Source organism: Nerophis lumbriciformis, linkage group LG18 (genome assembly GCF_033978685.3).
Source record: "Nerophis lumbriciformis linkage group LG18, RoL_Nlum_v2.1, whole genome shotgun sequence".
Taxonomy (NCBI): Eukaryota; Metazoa; Chordata; class Actinopteri; order Syngnathiformes; family Syngnathidae; genus Nerophis; species Nerophis lumbriciformis.
The window spans coordinates 33,340,001-33,358,751 of record NC_084565.2 but is presented as its reverse complement, the minus strand read 5'-3'; the positions used below and the strand labels follow the sequence as shown (position 1 = coordinate 33,358,751).

At 40.9% G+C, this 18,751-nt stretch overlaps 1 protein-coding gene across 2 annotated transcripts in view; it reads right to left on the bottom strand.

Moving 5' to 3' along the window:
* Nucleotides 1-99: 99 nt before the first annotated feature.
* The window catches only part of LOC133618129 (uncharacterized), a 20,095-nt gene continuing 1,443 nt past the window's right edge, over nt 100-18,751 (bottom strand). The window contains exons 3-9 of one of the 2 annotated variants that reach the window (XM_072915153.1): nt 15,857-15,895; nt 13,586-13,888; nt 6,344-6,646; nt 6,002-6,265; nt 5,882-5,923; nt 5,710-5,779; nt 100-530 (exon numbers count right to left, since the gene is read on the bottom strand). In XM_072915153.1, the coding sequence (XP_072771254.1) occupies nt 383-530; nt 5,710-5,779; nt 5,882-5,923; nt 6,002-6,265; nt 6,344-6,646; nt 13,586-13,888; nt 15,857-15,895 (1,169 nt within the window). In that variant the 3' untranslated portion in view covers nt 100-382. Of the gene's footprint in view, nt 531-5,709; nt 5,780-5,881; nt 5,924-6,001; nt 6,266-6,343; nt 6,647-13,585; nt 13,892-15,856; nt 15,896-18,751 lie in introns of both variants that reach the window. The other variant, XM_061978602.2, reaches the window with a different exon arrangement.

Below are 18,751 nucleotides of genomic sequence, written 5' to 3'. Positions count from 1 at the left end.
TATGAAAATATTTGATTTATTTTTAACAATCCTACTTTGTGGGTATCCGTGTACTAAATTGTAAATACAGTTCATATATTCTACATACTCACCCTGCTTATTATCTTTGATTAAATGTTGTATAATATACAATTAAAAACCTTGTTGTCTCCCCTTACTTGTGCCATGGACAGACGACATATATCACAAATATGAAGTAAGTGTATTTTATGCAAAACTGCCACATGATGAATTCAGACAGATGTATGAAATAAATTAAATTGTCATTTAGCTTGTTGCTGTGTGTGATCCACATCAGGGCTAATGAAACTGAAGATTACTATGTGCATAGTGTACAGTAAATGCTGAACTGCTCATACATGATAGAGGTGAAATAGAACCTTCAGGTGTGATTGAGAAGATTGGACATCTCCATCCAGGACAGATCCCACTGTACCTCTGTCACATCCTGCTTGGTGGCCGGAAGCGCCGCCTCAGGAGATTCCTCGTTAGAAGGTGACCAACAGCTCTGGGTGTAGAGCATCTTGTACCTTTGCAACAATCAACAAAAGGGTCAGTGATTCCTCAAATGACGGACAGGATTTTTATGTACTGTATATCAGGTGTCTAATGTTTCTAGTGAAGGTTGCATACAAAAACATTGAAGGATGAAAATGGCTGCCAGAAGGTCGCCTTGGCTGGCAAGTCCTCGGTGTGCCTTCCAAAATAATTGTAAAGCCATCACAGAATATAAAAGTCTATTTCTTATACTGACTTCGTATTCACATGGAAAACAGGGATCCATTTTTAATGCTAATCAAAAGTTTCCTGGGTAGTGGCCGTGCAAAACTGCAATTGACTTGCTTATACACTACTGCTCTTGCTTCTGGCCAGGCGACGTGAAGACTAATCCTGGACCCGAGAAAGTGAACAACGTGGCCTACATACAGCTAGCTACACAGCTAAACCATGCTTACGCCATCTTTGCCTGGGTCTGGCAGGGCGCTGACTTCATCAATGTCAGTCTGGTTTTGATGATGAGGCTATGGCTTTGACTTCCTTGAATCGGTGCCCAACCAACTTGAATACAAATGGCCGGGCAGTTGTGACTCCGGGATCAACATGCTCAACTTTTGCAGAAACTACATCATACTACAAAGCTGTTTTCGCTGACCCGAGACACTTCTGTCGGGACTGGGGACACCCAGCCATCTGTCAATGCGGCGGCACGTCGAGACAACGATAGGAACTCTACAACAGGTAAGTGCCTCTCAATCGCCCACATTCTTGCCACTGTTGACGTGGCTTCTTTGCCGAGGTCTTAAGGACAACACCAGATATGAAGTCGGAGTCCAGGAAGGAGAAGGCAGATGAAGATTCCTGGAAGCAGACACCTCATTGCATATTCATACATTGTGATATATATTGTAAGAGCACGAGGGGAAGGGCGCGTCCGGATAGCCCTGTGTAAGTTGCCGTGTTGAATGCTACTAGGGACAGATAGCGCTCAGACAAATTGTATTAGAATTGTATGAAAAAGGAATAAATACTTCTCATTTTAAAGGGGAACATTATCACAATTTCAGAAGGGTTAAAACCATTAAAAATCAGTTCCCAGTGGCTTATTTTATTTTTCGAAGTTTTTTTCAAAATTTTCCCCATCACGCAATATCCCTAAAAAAAGCTTCAAAGTGCCTGATTTTAACCATCGTTATATGCACCCGTCCATTTTCCTGTGACGTCACATAGTGATGCCGATACAAACAAACATGGCGGATAGAACAGCAAGCTATAGCGACATTAGCTCGGATTCAGACTCAGATATCAGCGGCTTAAGCGATTCAACAGATTACGCATGTATTGAAACGGATGGTTGTAGCGAAAACGAAATTGAAGAAGAAACTGAAGCTATTGAGCCATATCGGTTTGAACCGTATGCAAGCGAAACCGACGAAAACGACACGACAGCCAGCGACACGGGAGAAAGCGAGGATGAATTTGGCAATCGCCTTCTAACCAACGATTGGTATGTGTTTGTTTGGCATTAAAGGAAACTAACAACTATGAACTAGGTTTACAGCATATGAAATACATTTGGCAACAACATGCACTTTGAGAGTGCAGACAGCCCAGTTTTCATCAAGTAATATATTCTGTAGACATACCCTCATCCGCTCTCTTTTCCTGGGGGTCTGGCGGCAGATTTCTTTGACTTTATCGTTGGAAATGCATCTGCTTTGAGTGTCGCAGGATATCCACACATTCTTGCCATCTCTGTCGTAGCATAGCTTTCGTCGGTAAAGTGTGCGGAACAAACGTCCAATTTCTTGCCACTTTCGCATCTTTGGGCCACTGGTGCAACTTGAATCCGTGTCCCTGTTCGTGTTGTTACACCCTCCGACAACACACCGACGAGGCATGATGTCTCCAAGGTACGGAAAACAGTCGAAAAAACGGAAAATAACAGAGCTGATTTGACTCGGTGTTTGAGAAAATGGCGGATTGCTTCCCGATGAGACGTCACGTTGTGACGTCATCGCTCCGAGAGCGAATAATAGAAAGGCGTTTAATTCGCCAAAATTCACCCATTTATATTATTATTATTATTATTAATTTTTATTTTATTTTATTATTATATATATATATATATATAATTTTTTTTATATATATCTGTCTGTCTCTGGCCGCGTATGTGTGTGTGTGTGTGTGAGAATGTGTCTGTATTTGTCGTCTTGTTACATAATTGCGCCATTTGTCCCTCGTTAGTGGGACCTGAGTGGGGTGGGAGGGTGGGTGGGTGGCTTGGGTTTTAAGGGAAAGGGTGTGAATCGTTTACTAACTTTAAAATTGTACTGTTTTGACTTGCACTTTTTTTCTGTCTGTTTGAAAATGCCAATAAAAAAAGTTGGAAAAAAAAAAAAATTCACCCATTTAGAGTTCGGAAATCGGTTAAAATAATATATGGTCTTTTTTCTGCAACATCAAGGTATATATTGACGCTTACATAGGTCTGGTGATAATGTTCCCCTTTAAGTTTATGCGTCGTGTCCTCTTTGAATATCTTCTGGCTCCAGATTAAACGAATACGTCGACAATGCCTACCCACAACCACAAAGGAACATAGCGATCATTAAACGTAAATGCAAACTTTTTAAGACACTAAATAATGCTTGTGTCCTATGGGACTGCAAAGCTAAATCAAGGCGATCTCCTTTTTGGACATTTTAACTTGAGAAGCATTACACCTAAGTGTGACCAAGTGCACCATTTACTGAATGAATCTAATTTGGATATTATTTGCATCTCTAAGACAAATTACATTCAAATTATCCTGTGGCTGGTCTCAATGTCCATCCATCCATCCATCTTCTTCCGCTTATCTGAGGTTGGTTGCGGGGGCAGCGGCCTAAGAAGTGAAGCCCAGACTTCCTTTTCCCCAGCCACTTCGTCTAGCTCCTCCCGGGGCATCCCAAGGCATTCTGAGGCCAGCCGGGAGACATAGTCTTCCCAACATGTACTGGGTCTTCCCAGTGGCCTCTTACCGGTCGAACATGCCCTAAACACCCCCTGAACCACCTCATCTGGCTCCTCTCGATTTGTAGGAGACAGCTTTATGTTACTTTTTTGGAAAATGTCAAGCTTGACATTGATGCTGGTAGTGTTGTTAAGGCATTCGACACTAATAATCACACAACTTTATGAACAAACTGTCCAATTGTTTTCTGTCGAGGAATTCATTGAACTGGCTGGAATCATATTCAGTGTCAATAAAGCTATGTTTTTGTGTACAAAATGTAAAAGCCTCTTCATCTTACAATAACTTTGGTGTGCTTCAGGCTCAAGGTTCGATCTCGGGCCCGCTATTATTTAGTGTGTATACCAATGACCTCACACAAATTTGTCCATCTAATGTACTTTGCAAAGCTGCACTGCGCCTATCAGCTGCTATGTCGGAGGTATCAAGGTGGCAGCAACGCTGTCATGTTTACCTTAATGTGTGCAAGCCAGTGTGTATGTTCTTCTGTAAAAAAAACAAAACAAGTATAGATACCGATCCAGATGTATCTGTACTTGGAACCAAACTTAGGGTAGTTCATGATTTTAAGTATTTAGGAGTTGTACTAGATTTACAGTTATCCTTTAAGCAGCAGGTTAAAAAAATCTATCACAGCACTTGGATTAAAAAAAAGGTGAGAAACACTATCAAATTCAACAAAGAATTCATAGTAAAGTACACAGGTGGTGTCGTTGTGGCTCTTCCCTACCCTAGTACCGCTACGCTTATTTACAAGAGTCTTCAATAAAGAAGTTGTCACAATGCGATGTGGAAGACGCAGGAGGTTGTTGTGATTTTTAGGATGCGGGTGAACTAGGTAGGAGCGTGAGGTAAAAAGAGGGATTTATTGATAAACGAAGAAAACGCTGGAGCAGCGACAAATGCTCTGCCCGGACAGACTATGAAGAAAATACAATAAAAAAGAAAATTGCTGAAACCCAGCAAAGCACTCACGGGAAATGTGGAGCTTACGGCGTCCACAAAGTAGTGCGTATTAGTTTTAGCATCAAAAAGCTCCTCTGTAGTCCAATGAAACGATAACATAATCACTGTCCCGACAACGAAGGTAGAAAAAGGATCAACCTAAATAGTCTTAATTGCAAACAGAAAACAGGTGAGAGGAAATGCTCTGGGACAGAAGTAAAGCAGCCACGGGAAAACTAACCTGACTCTCGCCACATCCTTGTAGTTCGCTGAGCTCCACACAAGGATCTGGGAGTTCTCAATAGGAGATGTATTTCAGAAGGCGAGGCCTTGTAAAAAAGAATCATTGTATGTGATAGGATAAACCACTTGTCCGTTATCTTGAATGACGTGCTACTTCAACCACTCACATCGAAATCAACCCGTGACGCTGAGGAGAGCGACGCTGGGAAATCCAAACCCGGTCGGAAGAAGAGCCAAAACATCCTTGCCACCAATAAATGCCTTCAAAACCGTTCTCTGTTCATCTTTTAAAGAATGAATATTCGATAGATTCGACAAAACAGTTGCAATAGCAGAATCAATGTTGGTTCTTCCTACTCCTTTTCGGGCATGATGTAAAATGAAATGATATGAAATTGTGTGATGTATTATACTGTAAGTGTGTTCATGTTCGAAATAAACTAAAGAAAGAAAGAATGTCAGCACACGACGCAGCTAGGGCTGCGTGCCGCCATTGTCGCTTCGGTGCTACGTCACATCTATGAAATCCCGCCCGGCGATCCTGATTGGTTCACTATTTTTTGCTATTTGGAAGGAGTTTGTAATGCCTTCGAGCCCAGATCCTTGTGTGGAGCTCAGCGAACTACAAGGGTTTGGCGAGAGTCAGGTTACAGGAAAACACCAACAAAACCGGAAGAGCCGCCAAAATAAAAGCACAGGACAGGAATTACGACAAAACACCGGAGAACACAAATAAAACCTGACATAAAGGCACGGCCTGGTGTAACCAGCCATGACAGAAGTAATGGTATATGTTCATTAATCCATTTTATTTCTTATTTATATGTGTTTGACATTGTTTTTGCATGTAAAACTGTCTTTGAATTAATCTCTACAAAAATGTTACTTTTCAAATTATTTCAAAGGCCAATAAAAATAGCCCTCCAGGCCGTACTTTGGGCATCCGGGTTTTATACCCATTATATTGTTCTGATTAGAAGTGATTGTGTCTTTCAAAGGCTACCTACCGGAAGTAATGAATAAGCCAGATAGCTGCCAGGATGACGATGATAAGAATGCATGAACCGATCCAATATCCTGTTGAGTAGAAGCACTCATGTTTGTTCACATATGCGCGAGGGTGAAGCATTGTGGTGCAAACTACATGAGCCAAGATAAAGATCAACGTTATTAGTTTACCAGGACTGACGTCAGCTGAAAAGTCCGCAGATAACGAGTGGCCTAAAACATATAACAAAGTTAACTTTCAATGACTGACGTCTGACGAGAAGAAAAAGACAATGTACTTGTATGTCTTACCTCCTACTGATAACCAGCTCTCTGGGCTCTCCAGCTTCCTGTCCTGAGAAGCACACTTGTAGGAGCCTTGGTGCGCTTCTGTTACGTTCTTTAAGGTTAGTTTTATATCCCTACCAGGGCTGGAAGAACTGAGAGTGCTTATTTCAATGCCATTCCTAAAAAAGGTGCTTTTAGTGTGGTTGCCTCTCCAGTAGTGACAGGATAAAACCACACTACTTCCCTGTGGTACGGCAAAGGCGGGAGTCCTCATGATGACCGGACCAGCTGTGGGACAAAGACATGATGAAAGATGTCAGTACGATGCTACGTGTTATGCTGTGTTCATTTCTTTCAAAGACTCACAGCTAATGGTGATGTGGAGGGCGTTGCTGCGGCCTTCAGCACCCTCGCACCAGTACAGCCCAGCATGCTTCCGCGCAGCAGAGATGACACAGGTGCCAGATCTCACTGGACTAACAGAGCCCCCAAGTGGTGAACATGCAGCAGTGTTGGAGTCATAGGTCCTTGTTCCATAGCTGGGAGAGGTTTGCTTCAGCACCCACGCCGAAGAGTTTGTCAGGGGCTCAGGGCATTGGACAGTGAAGGTGTCTCCAATGAACATGTGCCGTGTGCTGGGAGTCAGAGTCAGTGAGGGAAGAGGTAGATCTGAGGCACAAGATAATTGAAAAAAACAGAACCATCAATCACAGTCAAATGCTCTAGAATGAGGTTCTTAGGTCAGTATTAGGGGCGTGACGATACACGATGTTGGGTTCACAAAACGAGACCAGATTGTAACATAAATTTTAGGCAAGGACCCGTGAAGATTGGTGGATTTGTGCAATTCCAAGTGTGTGTGTGTGTGTGTGTGTGTGTGTTCTTGTATTTCTACAATACCTTCCATATGAGGACCGTTGAACAAGTTAGGACCGAAATCATGGTCCCAATACTTAAAACCATTGCATCTAATAGAGCAGTGTTTTTCAACCACTGTGCCGCGGCACACTAGTGTGCCGTGAGATACAGTCTTGTGTGCCGAGGAAAATTATCTAATTTCACCTATTTGGGTTAAAAATATTTTTTGCAAGCCAGTAATTATAGTCTGCAAATGATGTGTTGTTGTTGAGTGTCTGTACTGTGTCAGATTTTGTTGGTGACGAACCCCAAGATGCAGAGATGACGGCAGGTATTGAGCGAGAAAACATGATTTAATTTAGCACTATAGCAAAAAAACAAACAAAAGGGTAACAACAAAAGGCGCGCACAAGGCGGAGAACAAACTTGGCTATGAACTAAAATAGCACAAATAATAACTTGGATTTATATAGCGCTTTTCTAAGTACCCAAAGTCGCTTTACATGTAGAACCCATCATTCGTTCACACCTGGTGGTGGTAAACTACTTTCATAGCCACAGTTGCCCTGGGGTAGACTGACGGAAGCGTGGCTGCAATTTGTGCCAACGGCCCCTGCGACCACCACCTATCATTCATCATTCAATTCACCGGTGTGAGTGGCACCGGGGGCAAAGGGTGAAGTGTCCCGCCCAAGGACACAACGGCAGCGATTTTTGGATGGCAAGAGGCGGGGAGCGAACCTGCAACCCTCAGGTTTCTGGCACAGTTGCTCTACCCACTACGCCATGCCGCCCCAAATGCTAACTGTGGACAAGAAACAAAAACACTTACTGTGACACGAAGGAACTATGACATGAGCAGAGTAAACAAAAGTAGACAAGAGCTACAACGACAAGTATTATGACAGGTAGTAGTGACAATGACAATAATCCAGCACTGACTGGAGGGGAAGGCAGGTTTAAATAGCAGCTGGCTGATTGACACCAGGTGTGGCCAGGTGCCAATCAGCCACAGCTGAGGGGAAGCAGCACTCAGGGAGACAATCAGGAAATGAAGACAAAATAAAAGCGCTGACAGAAAACTAAGACAAACGCAGAGGAAAAACTAAAACACAGTCAAACTGTCAGGGACAAGCCTGACATACTGTCTACAGCTCAGCAGAGTAACTATGTTATACTCTTTCGTATCAATAGGTGGCAGCAGGTAGCTAATTGCTTTGTAGACATCGGAAACAGCGGGAGGCAGCGTGCAGGTAAAAAGGTGTCTAATGCTTAAACCAAAAATAAACAAAAGGTGAGTGCCCCTAAGAAAAGGTATTGAAGCTTAGGGAAGGCTATGCAGAACGAAACTAAAACTGAACTGGCTACTAAATAAACAAAAACAGAATGCTGGACGACAGCAAAGACTTACTGTGGAGCAAAGACGGCGTCCACATGACATGACGATCAACAATGTCCCCACAAAGAATGATAAAAAAACCCTGAAATATTCTTGATTGCTAAAACAAAGTAGATGTGGGAAATATCGCTCAAAGGAAGACATGAAACTGCTACAGGAAAATACCAAAAACAGAGAAGAAAAACACCAAAATATGAGCACAAGACAAGAACTAAAACACTACACACAGGAAAACACCAAAAAACTCAAAATAAGTCACGGTGTGATGTGACAGGTCGTGAGACAAAAGCTATAGTGATGCATGGTTGGTTATGGTTTACATGCATATCCAACCATTGTGACAACAACTTTTTACTGTCAACTGAGCTTTGTTTTTTAATGATTTCTGCTGGTGGTGTGCCTCCGGATTTTTTCGAAGGAAAAAATGTGCTTTGGCTCAAAAAAGGTTGAAAAACACTGTAATAGAGAATGTCTCATTTGCACCCCTGGTGGTGAAATCCATCAAAATTAGGGTTGTCCCAAGAAGGAGGGATTTTTCAAACTGACTGTTTGTTTGTTTTAAAAGTGCTCTCCCTCTGGTCAACATATGAAATAACAAGTGTGGGTAAGAAATTGAAATGCGCCCCCTTTGGCCAAAATGTTTTGAATAAAATAAATATATATATATATAGAGACATACTGTACTAGAAAATGTTCATAACCATTACAATCCCGCTGATAGTCCCTCCCAGTCTCCTCTTCTTTGGAAGTGCACAAAATCGCGCACGAGAGCTATACGTGCACGCGCATAGGTTGTTGACAATCTGAAGTTGCATCGAAAGATCCCCTAGTTCATATTTTGTTGCTGAATTTTTGTTTTTGTTTTTTACACTAATTATGAAATACTCAATCATGTTGCTAAGCTGTAATATCGCCATATACAGTATTATACATCAGTGGTGTGCCGTCAGGGCCAGCAAGGCCTTCTCTGCTGGCCTAACATAACCAGAAATCATGATCATAATTAAAGATAAAAGTAATTTTGTATTTACTTTCTCTAAATATCTAAAATCATTCATATTCTATTCATGTCATATTATGGTCCTTCCAGCGCTGTTGTTTTTAGGTTATACAGTTTTTATCCAATCAGAATTCAGCTAGCTTATGTTGTCATGCTGTACCAAATCTGCCCGAAGCCTTCAGAATCAACAATGCTGGCATATGTGCACTGTAAGTGAACGGGGACATACAGTTGACAGACAGTTGCGATAGCCAATCAGATCACGACTTGTTGTCAGTAAGGCCTTCTAGATGGCCTAAGGCAGATATATATATTGTGATGTTATGAGCTAGGTAACATAAGAACTCCATTACCCAGCATGCCACAGATGTGACGCGCATGCACAGTAGCTGCGTTTAGCCTGTTTAGGCAGTGGGATGTTTTTGATGAGCACCTTGTGGAGTAAACTTTAAGAACTCAGTCAACACGCCTCGTCTGCATCTTTTATGATTAGACAAGACAACACATATATTTGCAAGGCCATTTTCAAGAAGGATATTTAAAGAGAAACTACATCTGGTGAGACAATGTCGGCCAACCCCGGAAGCTCGAATGGGTGCTACAAATTGTGGGTTCCGATATTTTATTTCTTAATTTTTTCCAGTTTAATATGTTTTTGCAATTTAAATTTTGACAGTACTACATAAGAAATGCCTTAATTGCTGATGCGGATTTATTGATTTTCAAATGCGCCAGAAAATAACCCGTTATGTACACTGTTGGTGGTGATTCAATGCCCAGTAGTGTGCAAATGTGTTCCTGTATAGTATTTCTCCAGCAATGGTCATGTGGTGACATAAACCATGGTATTTTGAGAGGTAATTATTGAAGTCGGACATCACTGAAGGCCTACATGGGAGACGCACGGCCCGCCACTGTTATACAAAGATTTAGCTAAAATCTAAATGCAAAAACCACAAACTATGTTTCTGCTTACAATACACGAAACAGCGGTAACACGCGTCGCCACGCAAAAGGATACACACAAAATGTAGGAAAATTTAACTTTAGATGACCTGTCTAGAAGGAAAACAGCCACTTTGTCAAGACGTGGACTTTTACGCAGCTCGCTGCGAGGATTGTTTTCCCGGAATGCAAACGGACTATATCGGACATCGGTAGAAGGTAGGAACATTTTTAATTGCTACTCAAAAAAGGGTACAAACAAAAAGCGCTCACAGCGGAGGCCCAACTTGGCTAAGGAAACAAAAACTAACACTTAGGCAGAAACTATGGACATGAAACAAAACTTACTTGGCAGAGCATGAATCAATGGCATGAGCAGAGCAAAATCAGAGTAATGTCGCCAGGACGACTAACTGGCAAAAGAGGCTTAAATAATAATGTCATGATTAGAGCCAGGTGCGTGAGTCACATGAGGACAGGTGAAACTAATCGGTCGTGATGGTGACCAAACAAGGGAGCAAAAAAACAGGAACTAGTGGAGTCTTAAACAAACAGAACATAACTAAACAAAACGTGATCCACACCACAGATCATAACACACTTACAGGTACAAAGTTAGTCCAAGACTGGCCCGCAATGCCCTGCTTCTTGAATATGCTGGACCAATATTTATTTGAATTTTAGCTCTACTTTGTTTGTTTTTTTAGATGTACAGCGTCTTTCTTTTCTTCCTCTGTTTTGCTCTTTTGTTTTTTTTAGCACTATGTTCTGTAACGGCAACCACAGGTACTGCGATCTTTCCAGGTGGGTGTTCGGCAGCCCATGTTTTACGGCAAACAAGTTCTCAACGTGCACGCGCTTTACTATATATCGCGTGAGCCAATTAGGAGGCTCCTTTGTGGGCTCTGCTCACCCCTTTCTCTAAATCCTGTGGTTGGATCTGGAGGGATTGAATGCCAGAAAGACCAACGAGTTTGTCTTCCTGGATTTTATTTACTAAAATTCTTAATTATAAGGCACAGACAGCAACGCAGACGTACAATTTTTTCAGAAATGATTTCTCTTACGATATACTGTGTGATGCTAATATTATTATTTTTTTTAGTTAAAGAATATAACTTAGGTACCCCAGCTTTAAAGTATTAAAAATAAGTCATATATTAATATTGTTTACTTTCAATGCTTAAGCAACTTCAGATCTATCCGTTGACAAAGTATTAAATGTATCTTATGTTTTATGCCCTTTTTGTCAAATAAAACCCTGTTTGAATGGCAAAAATATGCAAAATTTTCCAACAAAAAAATGTTCTAAATAAAATATTTGATGTGGAGTAATTGGAGCCCTAAATACGTAAATTATTTATAACATAATTGTGTTTTATTCATTATTACTTTTTGAACAATGACAGTTAAAAAAAAAAATCTGACTTCCAAAATGGCCCACTCAAAAAAGTTTAAAAAATAAGTCATATATCAATATTTTTACTTTCAACGCTTAAATCTCAAGATCATCTGCAGCTCTGTCGATTTTAAGTTTTATTATTTTGTTATGTTTTCTGCCCTTTTTGTCAAAGAAAACCTTGTTTTATTTATATGGCAAACACACAAAATATGTAATATTTCTCCCCCCAAAAAATTTCAGAGTGGAATATTTGATTCAAAGTATATATATATACTTATACAGGTTAATAATTCATACCAACATTGATTTTAATTCATTATTATTTTTTAAGAAATTACAGTTTTAACATAAAAAAACTGCCATGATGGCAGTCATGTGTCATTAGTTTCATTATTGCAACATTTTCTCATTACATTACACCTGTTTGCTATTTCATTCCACTTCTGAGGGTTTTTTTCTTAACAGTATTTTACTAATTTAATTAAACTCAACTAAACATTTTTTTTTTACCCATTTTTGCTGCATTTGTTTGAATTGATTTTCAAGGCTTCACTGGCCAATAAAAAACAAGCTGCCGGCCGCAAATGCCCACAAGCCGCACTTTAGACACTCCTGCTTGAGGTAATTAAGTATTAATGAAGACGAACACATATTCAAACAAGCACAACATTTCATAATAGTAAAAACTCAAAATTATTATATTTGCAAAAGAAAACCTGTAAATTACACCAACAGGAATTTTACGAGAATATTCACAAATTTTGACTAAAAGACGGCTATGAAAATGTGTAACTTTATAACAATGAATTTATAATATTACAATATATATAAATCCATATAAGGAGATAACTGCATTTATGCATTAAAGGACTGTGCAATATTATAGCAACAGTCTACCAAGTCAAATTGCTTGTGACAGCATACTTGGCCATTAAATCTGATTCTGATAAGAATGTCTTAATGTTAAAATATGTCAATATGACGTGGGGCAGTTACAACAAGTACAGCAAATGTTTATTGAATTCATACCTTTCTGACAATGCCAATTAAAGGCATTGTGAAACTCTTTGTAAAGTGGTAAAGTGCATATACAGCACATAATACATGCACATCTATATATAAAAAAATTAGGAAATGTATGATTGCTCTGCAATGTGCTACTTAGCTTTAATATATATGGTCGCCGACAAACACGCAAGAACAACTTAACACTCCAAACATATCAAATGCAAAAGAAAATGTTGCAAAGGTCAAACATACCAACAAACCCCTGAAACAACTGAATGGGAGAAACATTGTCAGTTGACAGACAAATAACAGCGTGCCAGGCTATACCAGAGGCGTCACACCTGAGGGATGACCGTCTTTAAGACATGTACGGGATGCCTAGAAAAAATTTGGCTGACTTTTGAAGAGACGGAATGAAAAGGTAATCTTTTTTTTATATTTTGCAATTTTATAGAGTAACCAATTAAATTGTCAACAGCAGAAAATAGATACCACATATCCATACCCTTAACTGGTATCCTGGAAGTTGGGCAAACTTCTATCGAGAACTTGCAGCATTTTTCTCATGCAGTTGTTTTGGGGTTTGTGTGTTTTTGGCATTAGCAGCATTTTTCTTATGCATTTGTTTCCGATTCTCCAACATTTTTCATTTTGCAGCATTTTCCAGTTGCATTTGTTTGTATGTTTTTGTTCATTTCCAATGGCATTTGTAATGTTTAGATATTATTTGATCATATGGGCAATTTATAGCTATATGGCGCCTCCCAGAGGAGCAGAGTGGAGAGGGAGCTTCCACCATGGGATTTCTTTTCTTTTCTTTCTAGAATGGAGGATTTTGAATTGTGTCCTGGACCAAACATGTCCGTTTTTTTAGACAAGAAGACACAAATTCAGTCAGAATACAAGGAAACCTCTGTTTTTGGAAGTAATCTGTTCCAGAAGGCCAGCTGAAGACTGCTTCATAAAAAACAAAAGTGCAAATATTCACCCACTTACCAGATACACTCAGCGTGGCGGGCCCGCTCATGAACGCCACGCTGCCGTTGCTGTCGGAGCGCTCGGCCCGGCACCAGTAAGTCCCTGCATCCTCCCTCGTCACCGCCGTGATGAAGTAGCTTCCGCCAGATATCAGGTGGCGGGGGTTCTCCGGAGTCTTCTGGATGGTGTCGGGTTTGTGCCGGGACCAGCGGTAGCTCCACACGAAAGTGGCGTTGGACTCCACCGTGCACCGCAACAGCACGCTCTCCTCGAGGAAGACCTTTGACCCCGGTGGCCACACGGACACGCTGACCTTCAAGTCTTCTGAGTAGAAAGACAATCATTCATAATGTCTTTGTGTACTTTGTAAACTTTGGAAATATCAAAAGTTGGACGATTTCTCCTTTAGTTGACTTTAGTTTCCTATTTAAAAGTGGCCTATAATGATTTTAATCTACATTGAACACCCTTCCTTGTGGTCTAGATCAGTGGCTTTAGTAGTACCACCATAATGACCGATATTAAAATACAGTAGCGTAGTAGGCCTAAGTATCAATCAATGTCAATCAATGTTTATTTTCATAGCCCTAAATCACAAGTGTCTCAAAGGGCTGCACAAGCCACAACGACATCCTCGGTTCAGATCCCACATCAGGGCAAGGAAAAACTCAACCCAGTGGGATGACAAGTAGTAATTGAAAACAAGGCAGGTTGTATTAAATAGTATATTTAATATTTATAGTATATTTAACATTACACACAGTTTGAACAGTAACACTGTTTGAAAATAGGGAAAAAACTGCGGACCACTAGTGGGACACGTAACACAGTTTGAGAATCCCTGATCGAGACTACAGATGGGCGATATGGCCTTACATCTATACTACGATATATATTGTAGCCCCCTGCGATAATGTTTAGCTATTCCTTGTCCTGCTGAAAAAGTTTATTTGCCACCATGGAGGTTTAAAAAGTTTGGACGTGGGCGGAAAGCTGAGTGCATGCAAAGTAACGATATATATATGTATAGATCGGTAGATTGTGAGTTCAAACCCCGGCCGAGTCATACCAAAGACTATAAAAATGGGACCCATTACCTCCCTGCTTGGCACTCAGCATCAAGGGTTGGAATTGGGGGTTAAATCGCCAAAAATGATTCCCGGGCGCGGCCCCCGCTGCTGCTCACTGCTCCCCTCACCTCCCAGGGGGTGATCAAGGGTGATGGGTCAAATGCAGAGAATAATTTCGCCACAAAGTGTGTGTGTGACAATCATTGGTACTTATATATATATATACACACACACATATATGAGTACATACATATAATAATATCATGGATATATAATTAATCATTATTATAATTGGTTATTAAGAGTATGTGAAAGTTCAACTCCTTCCGTGTTTACTTCTGTGACGACCTCCTTAAAGTTTTGTAATCAATCAGAAATATCAAGCAGCTAAAATGCATCAAACATGGATAGGTGTGGAGAGAGTGTTTTACATTTTTCCCATCATCTCTTGTAATAGATTTAAATGGGTATCATCTTGATTTTTTTTATGTCGATTGGAAGTTTTTTTTATATATCCACAAAGTTCAATGAGTAGTTTGTGTTATTAGCGATCATGCATGTTTGTTGACCTTTTGTGCTGGTTGATTTTTTTTTTCTGCACAATGACTAGGGAAGGTTGTTTGGATTCGGTCATATAAGTAATTGCTGTGCTGCAAGCAAAAATAACGGTTGAAGTACATTTGTTGGCCACCAGAAGGTGACCACGCGGCAGTTATCAGATCTCTGGTTATTTGTTTATGATTTGAAAATGGCTTAGTGTTTGTGCCTCACAATAGGAAGATCCTGGGTTTGATCCCCAGGCTCGGGGGTCTTTCTGTGTGGAGTTTGCATGTTCTCCCCATGACTGCGTGGGTTCCCTCCGGGTACTCCGGCTTCCTCCCACCTTCAAATACATGCACCTGGGGATAGGTTTATTTGCAGAACCAAATTGACCCTAGTGTGTGAATCTGTCTGTCTACATGGCGATGACCGAGCGACTTGTCCGGGGCGTACCCCGCCTTCCGCCCGAATGCAGCTGGGATAAGCTCCGGCACCCACCACGACCCCGAGAGGAACACGCGATGGAAAATGGATGGAAGAATTTGGGTGAGTATCTGAGAATGATTATGACATGCTGTGATTTATTGCTAAGCATAATAGTCCCAGTTTATTTTGACATTTAAAAATACAACATCATTTTTAATTGAATTTAAATTCATATGCCATCTTGTTTATTTACCTTTTGATGCTGCGACTTGAAGCACACATGCTGCCACACCTGAAACAGGAAACGTATTTTACACACATGGTCTCAGCTTGGTGTCTTTACAAAAACAGTCTACAATATGTATCGTGTGTGATATGCTTCGCTGACCATGAAACTGGCCTAAAAATGTTACATACTGTAGAACACCAGTAATAACCGTCTACTGTATACGGGGCACACTGCAAAGTCGCTGCGGTAACGATGTGATTCTCTCACTCATTAAAGAATCTTATTTATAGTATCGTTGTCCCTATGGGAAAGAAAATAATGTGAATACACTTGCCGTGTTTTCCTGTTACACACACAAACAAGAGAAAAGCATGGTCTAGGGTTGTACTGGTACTAACAAAAGTACTGTGGTACTATTGAATGAAAAACAATACTATATTGCTTTTAAAAAATACAGGTTTGTTTTTTTTCATCCGCACGCTGCCGTGACGTACAGAGCCGAGGCGCATGATGTTGTGTGAGTCAAGACGCACTTTTGAAGAGCACAAGCGGAAACAGTGTTGAGAGGAAGAATGGCAAAAAACTGCAATCCTACTGGTTTATAAAGAGGGTACGTGAAGCGCAATATGGAGGTATTTGTCATGATCGGTCACTACAGATCATGTCTGTTTATGGTTGATGTTATTTATCTAAAGTCTGCGGGCTTTAGAGTGTTTTCTATTCGGTCTCCAGTACTCTGGAATGCCCGACCAGTAACAGTTAGAGATGCTACCTCAGTAGAAGCATTTAAGTCCCATTTTAAAACTCATTTATATACTCTAGCCTTTAAACAGACCCCTTTTTAGACCAGTTCATCTGCCGTCTCTCTTTTCTTCTCTGCCCCCGTCTCCTGCGTGGAGAGGTTATCAGGTGACCACGGATCAGCCTCCACGGGAGGAGGTCCTAGATGTTCCAAGTTGGTACCCAGAATGGACCACTCCTCTGTGCATCAGTTGTTGACATACAGTATCTGCACTGCTGACGTGTCTCAATTCAAGATGATCCCCTGCTGGCCTCCCAATGTACTGCACTTTCACATTATAAACCGTATCCACTCGGCATCCGTTGCACCGAACCCTTTCAAGGTTTCTTGTTGTTCCCATTGGGTTGAGTTTTTTCTTGCCCTCATGTGGGATCTGAGGCGAGGATGTCGTCATGGCTTGTGCAGCACTTTGAGACATGTGTGATTAAGGGCTTTATAAATCAACTCTGATTGATTGATTGATTGATTGAGAGTGCTGCTAAGCCTCCCTTAAATACATTTTCCTGTTGCTAGAAGCATTGAGTATTGAGTTTTGGGTTGTGTGCCTTCACAGATGTGTAAGTTACCCATGCCTTGGGCACTAATACACCCCCATACCATCACAGATGCTGACTTTTCAACTTTGCGCCGAGACCAATCCGGATAGTTCTTTTCCTCTTTGGTCCTGAGGACACGACATCCAAAGTTTCCAAAAACAATTTGAAATGTGGACTCGTCAGACCACAAAACACTTTTCCACTTTGCATCAGTCCATCTTAGATGAGGTCGGGCCCAGCGAAAGCCGGTGGCGTTTCTGGGTGTTGTTGATAAAAATGGCTTTCGTTTTGCACAGTAGAGTTTTAACTTGCACTTACAGATGTAGCGACGAACTGTAGTTACTGACAGTGGTTTTCTGAAGTGTTCCTGAGCCCATGTGGTGATATCCTTTACACACTGATGTTGGTTTTTGTTACAGTACCGCCTGAGGGATTGAAGGTCACGGGCTTTCAATGTTGGTTTTCGGCCTTGCCGCTTACATGCAGTGATTTCTCCAGATTCTCTGAACCTTTTGATGATATTACGGACCGTAAATGGTGAAATCCCTAAATTCCTTGCAATAGCTCGTTGAGAAATATTGTTCTTAAACTGTTCGACAATTTTTCTGACACATTTGTTCACAAAGTGGTGACCCTCGCCCCATCCTTGTTTGTGAATGACTGAGCATTTCATGGAAGCTGCTTTTATACCCAATCATGGCACCCACCTGTTCCCAATTAGCCTGTTCACCTGTGGGATGTTCCAAATGTCATGTTTATGTTTTGATATTTTCTGCTAGTTTTGGACTCCGTGAGTTCCTGTTTTTGCGCTTCCTTGTTTGTTTTGTCACCATGGCGACTCATTAGTTTCACCTGCCTCATTTGTTTGGACTCACGCACCTGTTCTAATCAAGAGACTATTATTTAAGCCTGTTTTTTCAGTTAGTCGTCCTGGCGACATTATTCTGTATCATGCTCTGTGCGGACTTGTTATTTGCTCTGTTCATGCCGTCGATTCACGCTCTGCCAAGTAAGTTTTTTCATGTCAGAGTTAGCGAGTTTTTCATGTCCATAGTTTCTGCCTATGTGTTAGTTTTTGTTTCATACGCTTAGTTGTGCCTTCGCCTTGTGCGCCTTTTGTTTGTACCCCTTTTGTAGTTTATAGTCAAGAATAAATCATGTTTTTACCTGCAAGCCTTGTCCGGTCAAGTTCGTTTGCATCCCGGGAAAATAATCCTCGCAGTAAGCTGCGTAAAACTCGACGTTATGACACCAAATAAGTGTTTGATGAGCATTCCTAAACTTTCTCAGTCTTTTTTGCCACTTGTGCCAGCTTTTTTAAAACATGTTGCAGGCATCAAATTCCAAATGAGCTAATATTTGCAAAAGTTTACCAAGTATCTTGTCTTTGCAGTCTATTCAATTGAATATAGGATTTGCAAATCATTGTATTCTGTTTTTATTTACGATTTACACAACGTGCCAACTTCACTGGTTTTGTATTAACAGCTGAAATTGACCATAAAGAATCGCCTGACAATCACAAATTCATCATTTACTGAGGGGGACGACTCTCTGACAGTTAGACCTTAGGCCAAATGC